This window comes from Nilaparvata lugens, unplaced genomic scaffold (genome assembly GCF_014356525.2).
Source record: "Nilaparvata lugens isolate BPH unplaced genomic scaffold, ASM1435652v1 scaffold3395, whole genome shotgun sequence".
Lineage (NCBI taxonomy): Eukaryota > Metazoa > Arthropoda > Insecta > Hemiptera > Delphacidae > Nilaparvata > Nilaparvata lugens.
In genome coordinates, this window is record NW_024090413.1 from 2,998 (window position 1) to 15,571 (window position 12,574).

Below are 12,574 nucleotides of genomic sequence, written 5' to 3' on the forward strand. Positions count from 1 at the left end.
AATTTATAATCGATTTTTTCTCGCGATTGATATTCAACTAATCAAGTAGGTAGACCTATATCTGTCAAAATACATTTTTTGACAAAACGGCATTTCTCTTCACCGCCTTTTTTGAGAATTCTATGCAGCATGAAATGCGTCATCATTGGAGAATATAACAACCATAAAAATTGAGAAATATCAGGAATAAGGTGAGAATATTTCTTGCTATATATTTCATTGATTCAATTGTATATTTGATAGATTGGAGTCTTGATAATATTTCGTAGAATATAAGATGAAGTCTCGATTTCAAGAATAACATTATAGAACTCTTAGGCTGGCCACTAACGGTAGGACATGCTTGGTAAACATGTGTGTACATGCATTTTTATCATGCTCACAAACATGTTCATCATGAATGTTTTGTCATCAGTGTGGTTCTTGCTATTGCATAAGTGGACTTGACTATTGCATAATAAACATTTCTGATAGTAGCTGGCCGAGTTGAATGAGTTTGTGAATATTTTTTTTGATTTTTAGCTGTTTGATGTAAGATGTGTTTATCCCAGTGAAGTTATCAAGTTTCATCAATTATGGCCCCTAAAATAATATTCTATATAATAATTGTTAGACGCTCTATTGAAAAACAATTGAATGGCTCCCAGGAAAAACGTTACAAGCGCCATTTCTCAAATTTTACAGGAACTAAAAAAAACGTTTCAATGTTGATTTTTTGGATATTTAAAAAATATTTTTTCACAGAATGTATATTATAGGTCCTGTGAACACAAGATGTATGGTGGTTTTCAATAAATAGTTTGTAATCTATTAATTTTGGCATTTTAATTATAATTATAGTGGAAAAACGTTGCTGGTGTATAGTTGATATGGATAACTAACGTTTTTCCATTGAAACTATGCACAAAAGAGTACTGGCGTTTGAAACGTTTTCCCATAAAGAAAGTTTCAAGGTGGGATGCAAATCAAAGAAACGTGTTTCATGGAACCTATTTTATGAAACGTGAAACTTTAGATCAAATCTATCGGTTGCAAGCAGCTAAGTTTCACGTTTCATGAAATTGCTCTCATTAATATGAAAACGTGTAATCTTTGATTTTGATTACTTAGGAACAAAACTCCCAAAATGAAAATAACACCTTTTTTATAAAACATTTCATTTTAATTAGTAATTCACACAAAATACACAATGTCTTCTTGAAAAATATTATTACTGTATTTGTCTTTGACTAATAATATTGTTTATTTATTTTGGGATTTAAACAGTGTGAAAATGAACAAAACAGTGTTTCTTTCACATGTTGTTTACTCACTTGGAATCTCTAGATAAAACTGCCTGTGTTCTTCAGGCATTAATGGCAACATATCCAGCAAATCATCTTTTTTGCCTCTTGTTATTGGTAACGGACCCTGATAGAGCTTTGGGAACTGAAGGGGGTCAATCACATTATATAATGATGAGAGTTGAGGTGGACGACAGTTAAGGGTGCAGGAACACACTGTGCGTTTTTAAAAAGACTTTATTCAGGCCGAGCCTGTACACTACAATTACATAATACAGAATATTGCTTAAGACTACTTTACATTGATTCTAATACCGTATTTATATGAAACAGTTACATTGATAACATTGGGGGAAGCTAGATTAGAAATCACACAATAAACAATAACAACTGATTAGACCAATTTAGTAATGGATTGCAAATAAGATATCAGTAATGGATTGGACTAAGTACATAGAAAGTTATAATCTAACTCCTCCCTCCCCAAGTCCTTTACGTCCCGGAAAAGTATTAAAGTCCAGTTGGTATGACTAATCGACTTGACAAATTTTTAAGTGGAACAGATTGTACAATTACATTACTATGATTTCTGGACTTCTTCAAATAGAGAAGCAATGGAACTATTACAATTGTTACAGATAAGATTAATCCTATAACAACATAAAATTTATTTGAATCATCAATCATGATTGGTTCAATTATGCCTAAATGTTCATCTCCTAGGTTCGCTAAATGAACTGTATCGAATTTAACATCAAGTTGTTTCAGGTGAGCCGGAAATTTTGAAATAACGAGAGGTGAAGTGTCCTTGTAAACTGTTGGAGTATTGAAACCACACATTTTTTCATTTAACGTAACATGTAAGAGTGAAGTACGATGCAAATTAATCAATTGTTCACTACCATTAACACACAATCGTACATTATTGTTCTTATAGATTAAGTAACTACTAATGCTATCAATATATTTTACAAAACCACAAGTCGCTTGCAAAGAGAATAATTCACAATTTTTCAATTCATTATTACTAAATAAATGTAAAATACATGGATCATCTAACCTATCAAGCTTATTACAATACCTAGTATTAGAGATTAAAACACAATCGTCTAGAACATACAATTCGCCTTTACAATAGGATACAATAGATTTATTGATTTTCATTGTATACTCTCTGTAATCTGTCAGTTTTGCGTTGGGCGTAATTGGATACGAAATAATAAAATAAGAATCTAATAACAAGGTTTCAATAGGAATTTGAATGAAGTAAGTCAATAAATCATTACCAAGTGCGCAATGCACGTTTGAGATTTGCCATAGCACGGAAGCGTCTCGTGATGCCAAATTATCGGGAGTATTTAAAATTATTATTGAAGATATTTCTGAGCGAGATAAAATACTAGAATGTAGAATATTCTTTTTACAAAATTCCAGACTTTCCACAATATCATTTAGATGAAGCTCAAGAAGAGACACACTTGCTAATAGAAGAGAATATTGTTGAAGACGTTCAATGACATTGATTTCATGTGAGGCTTTCAGTAAAAAATCCTGTAAAACAGCGTTGTTGCTTTGAATAATTTTCATATTGTCATTAAATTTGTCTGTTAACCTATGATTATAAATAATTTGTGAGTCGAGGTTTTTCTGGATTATCTGTTCATTATTTTCTATTTCACTGACAATTGAATTATAATGTTCTTTGTCATTAGCGTCCATGTTACCTGTGATCCAAGATATTGCTGTACCTAGACCATTGAAAATACCCTGTTTGTGTTTACTTTGCGTTTTATAAGATTTTACATGCTCCATTTTATTGGATAGGTAAGTGAAATGTTGAAATAGCGTTTGAAGGAGGCTTGGAGGAGAAGATTGAGCGAGGCTGTGACCCGTACTGGGTTGTAACGCCAAACCAGAACAAGTTTCAATTCATTGATAGTTAAGTAGTGTGTACCTTCTATTCTGATACGATTGTCCTTCTCCTGGCGGTCCTTGTTCTTTTCGAAATAGACCTTGGGGCTGTCCTCCTTCGTCTTGAGAATGTCGGCGCCCTTTTTGCCGATCAGATGTCGGTGGATCCAGGAGGGCACGTCTAGGTACTGCTCCACTACGCTGTTCGCCTTCTTCTATATCATCGTCAGTGCTGCAACGACAACGTAGATGTATGGAGTGCCTCCTCACAGATCACAATAGAATATAAATATATGTTTACATTAGTGCAGAACTGCACAACCAGGAGGCAGATTGCCGACTGTTATGATATTCAATCAGATGACCACCGCTTAAAATGCTGTCTTGCTCCAGCATACACAAGACAGGACCATTTCATTTTCAATTGGCAAAGCTGTTAAAACAGAAAATTATTATTCAAATATTGGAATAGAATCACCTGACACGAACAAACTACAATTCATTTTGTATTATTTGATCACAGAGTTATCTCAAGTCTCACTGTTTAGCGACGTTTACACGTTGGAAAACGTAGCGTTGGCGAAGCATATCATCATAGAGAAAATATAGCACATGAAGATATCCCAAGTCAACTCAAGCCGAAAGTCCTAGTAGTTGGTTTTTACTTTCCTTGCCCTATTACCATAGGTAAGGAAAGTATTGCTTTCCAAAAAAAATTAAGGTCCCCCAATTTTCAAATTTCTATAGGTACGTTTCAAGGTCCTCTGAGTCCAAAAAAGTGGTTTTTGGGTATTGGTCTGTATGTGTGTGTGTGTGTGTGTGTGTGGTGTGTGTGTGTGTGTGTATGAGTGTATGTGCGTCTGTGTACACGATATATCATCACCCAATTAACGGAATGACTTGAAATTTGGAACTTAACGTCCTTACAATATAAGGATCCGACACGGACAATTTCGATCTAATGTAATTCAAGATGTCGGTTAAAATGGCGAAAATGTTGTCAAAAACAGGGGTTATTGCGATTTTCTCGAAAACGGCTCCAACGATTTTGATCAAATTTATACCTAAAATAGTCATTAATAAGCTCTATCAATTGTCACAAAACCCATATCTGTAAAAATTCCAGGAGCTCCGCCCCATCTATGCAAAGTTTGATTTTAGATTCACAATTATCAGGCTTCAGATACAATTGAAACAAAAAAAATCAAGTGGAAAAGACTGAGCATGAAAATCTCTAAAACTGATGTTCAGTAACAGTTTCACCTAAAATTTAAAATAAGCTCGAAATTCGAGAAAATTTTATTATTTATTTCAATTGTAAACTGTTGGCAACTTTTGATTCTATTAAATCATTCACTATGAAGAGATAGCAGACTTCGTGTGTCTCCAGCGTTATTGTCCTGTCACCAGCTGGCTTGGATCTTTGAATAGTAGACTTGAGATGCGCGTGAACACCAGCGTCAGGTGATCAATTTTCACAACGGCAAGGAAAGTTGAGTGAGTGCGCCACACCAGATTTTTGGTGAAGCTATGTGACACTTGAAGTATCTCATACTGTGCCATTCTTACACTCTAACCCTGCCAAAACACTAATAAATAATAGACAGTAGTCGACAGTGAACAGCTTGAGATGACAAGAAATTGAATTGATTTGAAATGTAAACGAACTATATCATGGGATATCTTCTCAAGCTATCTTTTATCTATGGTATTATAGATGTGATGTCGTAGGGCGGGCGGTGTGAAATGGCGTTTAGGAATCAGCTGATAATCAACCAATCGCAGAGCTTGCTGCGCTTCATTTGGCTTGGCCCTAGTAGTGATGTAGACTGAGTAACTTTGCAACATGCAGCAAGTTATTCATGATAGCAGGAGGAAAGTTGATATATTCAGCCTTCCTTAGAATAAGAAAATGTTTATTGTCATTGAACAAATCAATTGCAATAGGCGACAGAAGAGTCATGTCCCCCTGCTTCTCAAGTTGTATAAGGGCGAGACCATATCAGGCATTTTTGGAGTCGGCAGGTCAGGAAGCTCTCCGACTAGCTGATTGGATTCACGCCTAATATGGAATCGCTCTGTCTTTTTTTGCTACATTATAGTTTTGAAGCTTGGCAAGAAGCAATCTATAGGCATATTAACACAGAGAAAAGATAGCATAAGAAGATATCTCATGGTTGTTTATGTTCTAAACTAAAACTCATTACTGTCGACTACTTACTATCATTATTGTTTTGTTGGGGTAAGAGTGTAAGAACGACACAGTATGAGCAACTACTAGCTTCACATAGATTAACTAATAACAACTTCTAGGACTATTGGCTGGAGTTAACAGTGAAGTGGAACATCTTCTAATGATATGTTTTTACTTTCCTTGCCCTATTACCATGGGTAAGGAAAGTATTGCTTTCCAAAAAAATTAAGGTACCCTAATTTCATGTTTTCTATACGTTTCAAGGTCCCCTGAGTCCAAAAACATGATTTTTGGGTGTTGGTCTGTGTGTGTGTGTGTGTGTGTGTGTGTGTGTGTGTGTGTGTGTGTGTGTGTGTGTGTGTGTGTGTGTGTGTGTGTCTGTGAACACGATAACTCTATTCCTAATTAACCGATTGACTTGAAATTTTAAACTAAAGGTCCTTATACCATGAGGATCCGACAATAAGAAATTCAATAAAATTCAATTCAAAATGGCGGAAAAAATGGTGGATAAATGACTAAAAAACCATGTTTTTCACGGTTTTCTCGAAAACGGCACTAACGATTTTCTTCAAATTTATACCCTAGATAGCTATTTATAAGCCCTATCAACTGACATGAGTCTCATTCCTGGGAAAATTGCAGGAGCTCCGTAATATTCTTGAGAAAAATGGCGGATAATGACTAAAAAACCATGTTTTTCACGATTTTCTAACATCCCATAATTGCTCTCAATTATGCTCTCAAAAATCACATAATACAAGTAAGAGAATTGAAAATGCAATATTTTACATAAATATTGAAAAAAATGAAAAGTCTTTACAAAAAGTCTCTCTGAAAAATATACATTACGAAAGAAATAAAAAGTTTCTATGATTATACAAAAGTCATTCTGAGAAGAAAGAAAAAAAATAGTAATGAGAGGAAATAATCAAACACACAACTTCAAGGAGTAGTAAAAAACAAAGAGATCACTGTCACAGAAGACTTTCTCCAATCAAACTTCAACATATTGAAGCTACAAGTAGTTCTATGAACCGTAGACTTCGCGCAGCTATGCTGTACATGTACATGGTGGGTCCCAAGAATGTGGCATCAGGGAACTGTTGAGGACCTACAGAAAGAAAATCAATATTTTTACTTTTTTCTCCTTTTTTCATTCTCCTTGCAACCAATAGGCAATAGAACTGCTTTTCTAAACTTATTGCTATGAAAAAAATTATGTAAACCCAATGCTAAAGTTTTTTTGTGATTGTTCCAGACGGTTTGATGCAAATATCTTCAAAAGAGGCTCACTCCTTCTCACTGTTAAGAGAGGGGAAGGAGTGTGCCAGGAAGAAAAAACTAAAATGGATTCTCCAGGACTCCAATCTCAAGTGCCTCGATGAAAAACTAAGAAGAGGAGACATAACACTCGCAGAATTCATTTCAACCGCGAGTTACCGGGTGGCATCAGATATCGTCGATGCTGATGAGGATGAGGACATGGAAGACGACCCGGAACTCATCTCTTTAAATGAGTCTGAGGAAGAAGGTACAAATTAATAACAGATAAAGTAACATATGAAAACATCAGCATTTTAAGTGTAGCGTTCAAGGAAAAAAATGAGAATCTTTTCCTAATTATAAGATTCTTGAGCGAGTTAAATCTGGGATATTGAACATAGTTAATTAACTTTTACCTACAGTACGCCTTACAAGTGGTACTAGCATTGCCAATACAACACATTAATTATAGAATAATTTTCCGTAATTAAAAAACGAAAGTTCTCATTCGATTTAGCATAAAATATTGATAAACCCAATTCGGTACAAAGTGTAAGATTCAAATAAAAATCGCAAATCCAATAAATTTATTTAAATATTAGAGGTAATTTGTCGAAGACACGAATACATTTTAAAGGCCCTTCTAAAACAAGGAAGAAAACATCAATTATTGAAATTTTCTATGATACTTTTATCCAAAATGGCGGTTGATTGAAGTTTTGGTTTTTAAAGAAATTATTAATAAAGCTCAATCTGCCGCCATTTTGGATAAGAGTATCATAGAACATTTCAATTGATGTTATCTTTCTTGTTTTAAAAGGGCCTTTAAAATAATGTACCACACAATGGGTGTTTACATTTAAAATATTCCAGTTGCAACCCCCAAGTCACCCCGTTAAGAGGGGTTGAAATCCAGTTGTACGTCGAAAGTTAGAGTATTTGACCATTAACTTATCCTGAAAGTTACAGAATTATATCTACAACAGTCTCCAACTTATTGAAGGGTATCCATACATATGACTCACTCTGTATGTATTATAATAACAAATCCTAATCCTAACCTTAGATTTTCTTGTTCGTAGTAGAGAATAAGGAGAATAACAAAACTTAATTTTTTTCAGAAGCCTCAGAAAATGAGTTAACGGGCAGCCTGAACGAACTGATGAACGATGAAAAGTTCCAAAGTTACAGAACAAATAAAATTGTCCTCAATGTAAACGGTATTGATGATTGTCCGTCAGCTGGGTTCGTGATGGAGCAGCTTGCTGAGCTTGAAGCTGACCTCACTGAAGCTGAGGAGGCTTGTGAGGACAGCGATAGCACGTTGTGCTGGAACTGTGATCAGTACAAAGCAACCCGGATTACAAAGCATTCCATGTGGACATTGGGCGGGTTGCATCAACTGCACCACAGCGCTTGTCAGCACGCCACGACACTTTGTCTCAATATTAACAAATGGCGAACAAGAAGAAGAAGAGCGAATTCCTTTGCCATGCAGGTGCCCATATTGCCAATGCATTGTGGGCAAATTCTTCCGTGTTTATTAAGAATTATTATATTGTATTTCTATCGGTTTTTCTTTTAGTTTTTTAGTCTTTTCTTTTAATTAGTCTCTTAGTTTTTCAGTTTAGATTATTGTCAAATAAATTTATTATTATAATTACTCTGTTCATTCAGATTTTTACTTTCATTTCCCTATTACCATAGGTAAGGAAAGTATTGCTTTCCAAAAAAATCAAGGTACCCCAATTTCTAAATTTCTATATGTTTCAAGATTCCCTGAGTTTTTTTGGGTAATAAAGTGCTTTTTGGGTATTGGTCTGTATGTGTTTGTGTGTGTGTATTTACGCTCACTTTTTTAAATTTTATTTCCTAAGAAGGAAATGCTGTCAACTGCAAGAGGAATACAACATTCAACGTTTTCAGGGCATTCTGTAGAAAACTTTGGGGTTAGAAGGTCAAGTTTTTTTATTGACGTTGTCCAATACTGCAGAATCGTTCCAAGAATCTTTCAGTTACTTTGGAATTATTTCCCTAAACGGCCTTCTTCCATTAGAAGTAACTGAAGATGACTATATAACCATGGTTATATTGTTAGGCTACTTTAAACTGAACTATGATGATAACTAATTGAAAACTGAATTAATGTGTTTTTCTTCGAAGTCAAACACCATCATGTGTAAACTGTCAAATGTCAAGAGCAACTTTGGTCTCTCACTTTTAATTTCTTTATGTGGTAATACAATGCACAACGGTTAACATCACCAGGTTGTTGGTTTCTCTCAGGTATTGACATTTTGAAGTAGAATTTTTGATGAACGAACAAAGTATGAATGTGAACACAAACGAAAATAATGTCAACCTATTGTCATATTAAATGTTTGGGAATTCTTTAAAACACATAAGCTTTGTATATTTTGGAGCACGTATTTCCCAAAATGTGTTGCATTGAATACAGTACTATTCAACACCGTTACAGCTTATTCCACCTCATCAATTCTATTCATGGACTTTAACATGTGACTCTCTGTTATGTTTCTCCATTCCGTACGCCTTTTTGTTGTCATTCAGCAGATAACAGTTTTCTAAAGACGCAGAACTCTGAAACTGGATGTGCGTTGAGCATCATCATTGTCCACCTGCCTAATAATAAAATTCCTTGAATTGGCTATTTCTTGAAAAGTACAGGTCAAGTCCCAAAACATGAGTCGAATTTTGCACCATCAAATTTATCATTCATTCATTCATCTATCCATGTTTGGTTTAGTTCTCAGTTTCTATTCAATACAGTATCAGCTTATCTTTCTAACAGCTCTATTCCACCATACTCTGGCTCATAAAAGGAATACTCTTTCATGTCCTTTTCAAAAATAGAGAATTATGCCAAATTTCAATTGCATTCCTCTTTCATTACAATCTTTCTAAGGATGTTCCCATCCTTAGTTGAATACATTGAATAATTCGTTTTTTCATTCTCATTGTGAATAAGAGCATAAACCAGAAAGTACAAGTATTATTGCAATTTCCATGAATGGATGATTATATTTGCATCAATCCAAACCTAATCTATTCTATTTATAATCGTGATCTGGTACTCTGTTAATATCATTCCCTCTCACATACACTGTAAATATTCTATATCCTTTGGCCGAAGTTCCTAAAGGAGAAAAAATGATGATCATTTGAGAAACAAGGACAGTATTCAGTATTCATTGTACTGCATCAATGAAATAAGACAAAAAAGACAAAGTCAGACGGATAGTAGATTGGTTAGAAGTAGTCGGGAGGTGATAATAATAATACTGTAGAAACTGGTAAGCCCCCCGGGCTGAAGAACTTTTAGGATATTGACAAGAGATAAGATTCGTTTAGCTCTTCAAAGGTGCATTGCAAACATTGGTTCACTCAAAACGATATTGTCCTTTTAATGTGAATATTGCATACTTTAACTATCTAGTTGCAGGACTTCTTAGGCCTATGTTTTGGGCTATGAATACAGCGACCACATAATACCAATACAATTTGTAACATGTGGTTTCTTTGTCCTATTCAATAGGAAATCTAATTATAAATCACAAGATATTTTGAGGTCCTTTGTAGATTCTGATGTTACAGAACAGTTGGCAATAAATAAGATATTAAAAATAGTAAGCAAGAGAAGCATTAAAGGAAGCTATAGAAACACTGAATAAGAAACTGATTATATGAACTCAAAAAATCAATTATACGAACCTATGAACTGTGTAGTGGATGTCTATATTGACTAATATATGTTATGCTATAACAACTTACCAGGTATTTCGGAAATAAAAGGGTATGATTAATTCAAGTCTTTAGTCAGCATGTAAAGGTGTACCAGTTGATATCAATTTATTGTTATAAATTAAAGTCGTAGCTCAATAATTATGAAGAATTGTCTGCTATAATGAGTGAATCAGCATAGCAGGAAATATGGCGAGACCCACCTACTCATATAGGAAGATGGTCTTTAACTCCAAATTAAACAAACCCATTGTCCCAGTTGCACAAAAGCCTGTTGAATTTTAATCATGATTAAATGCCAAAAGAACCAATCAGGTCAGTCTTTTTTGAAAAGAAGGCGACTCTTTTAATAGCATTCAATCATGGTTAAAGTTATACAGAGCTGGATGGCTACCTGCTGGCTGTTGTTTCTCCATCTCTTTCTATTCAATACCATTTCCTATCTTCTTCCTTGTCTCTCAGTTCAATGGCTACTACTTCCTCGAAACAATGGCTTTTGTATAATTCATGAGAGAAGAATTGAAATAAATTCAGAATTATCTAACTTTTTACTGGATAATTTTATCAAAAAAGCTAAAGGAATAAGACGTTCAGAAAATTAATCTGAGTTGAATGGAAGAGAATAGTTAGAAAATAAGGGAAATGCAATTTAATTTATTTTAAAAAGTTAAAACAAATCATTTTTTAGGCCTCAAAAACTTTCTAACCCTAAAAATGTCCAACCCAAAACTTTTATTACTCCAATCAAACATTGTATGGTGCAAGGGGGCACAGCCCAACCCCAAATTAAAAAAAAATTCAACCAAAAATAATATATATATAACATTTAATATATATAACATTTTCAGGGGTGCCGCGGGCGCAGCCCCATGCTGAGCGCAAAGTGCGAGTTATAAATACTAGGCACAGGAATAATCTTAGAACTGAATTTCTACAAATTGCAAGATCTCAAAAAGGTGGTTTCACACCGGTACAAAATTATATGCCTGATTATATATAGTAATTGTTAGAGATATTTCGGTTATAGTTTCCAAAAACACAGTAAAACATATTTTTAAGGAAGAATGTTTATGTAAAATTGTTGATTTTTCAAATCAACATCCTAGATTATATGAAAAGGTAAATTTGTTCATTACTCTAAGCATCATACTACTGTATATAACCTTTTTCTATTCTCTGAAGCTTATTAATTTTGTAACTTTTAAATTCTTTATAACTTTAAATTCGTGTAACTTTGAAAGTTCAGCATGTAAAATAAAGATACCAGCATCTTTCCATCCTCCAATTGAGTTTCGTCAACAAAGGTGGTCAAGTCATATGCATTCCAGTACTTGGATGATGGTCCCTAAACATATTTTCAAGTAATGGGAATCCATTACTACTGCATTAGGCCTCCTTCATTGACAAATCTAAATATTTATCTATCTTCTATCCATTTATAAGACGAGATGGTGTCTGTCTTTCTGTCTGTTTATATGTGAGCTCATCACGCTTGAAATACTCGACTGATTAAGCTGTAATTCTTCACAAAGATGATCGTTCTGAAAATCCTTCAAGGATAAGCACTATCTACCTTCAATGCTCATATGCTTTTTTATGAAGGAAGTTTCCATTATTTAGTTTTCAACAAATCAGAAGTTATAATCATTATAAAATGTATTTTGTCTGGAATCGCAGTAGGATGTGTCCTCAACTGTCGCCTGCTGCAAGCGAGTCTCTAATTTTTGTACAGGCCCGACAGTCGAGACCAGCGACATTCGAGGCCAGCGACGGTAGAGGACTCCTGAAAAAGTGGCCTCAAATGTCGCCTGCGTTAGGCGACAGTTGAGGCCACTCTAATTTTCGTACACTCCCGACAGTCGAGGCCTACGACCGTAGAGGACTGTAAAACTGTCCTCTACGGTCGTAGGCCTCGAATGTCGTCGGTCTCGACTGTCGCGCCCCCGTGGTGACTACTGTTATTGAAATCTGTATGTACCATTACACTAATTAATTTTTTTGAGCTATTTAATAATTCTATGTATGTAATAATAATATTCAATAAGATTCTGAATGCATCAAAATTAGTGTTTCTTTTCTCTCTGTAAAACCTGTAATATGCAACTCTGGTTTGCACACAATCATTTTTTACCCATGCAGACCATTTTCGAAAGATTTA

At 34.6% G+C, this 12,574-nt stretch overlaps 2 protein-coding genes across 4 annotated transcripts in view; one reads left to right on the top strand and one right to left on the bottom strand.

Annotated features, from left to right (window-relative positions):
* Window positions 1–1,792: 1,792 nt before the first annotated feature.
* The window catches only part of LOC120348766, a 31,415-nt gene continuing 20,633 nt past the window's right edge, over window positions 1,793–12,574 (bottom strand). For 2 of the 3 annotated variants that reach the window (XM_039444185.1, XM_039444184.1), the window contains exon 4: window positions 1,793–3,426. In XM_039444185.1, the coding sequence (XP_039300119.1) occupies window positions 3,213–3,426 (214 nt within the window). In that variant the 3' untranslated portion in view covers window positions 1,793–3,212. The remainder of the gene's footprint in view (window positions 3,427–12,574) is intronic. The other variant, XM_039444186.1, reaches the window with a different exon arrangement.
* On the top strand, window positions 6,611–8,314 carry LOC120355606. Its single transcript, XM_039444183.1, has 2 exons — window positions 6,611–6,922; window positions 7,776–8,314. Exons 1-2 carry the CDS (start codon window positions 6,658–6,660, stop codon window positions 8,237–8,239), a joined length of 729 nt encoding a protein of 242 aa, XP_039300117.1. The 5' UTR covers window positions 6,611–6,657; the 3' UTR covers window positions 8,240–8,314.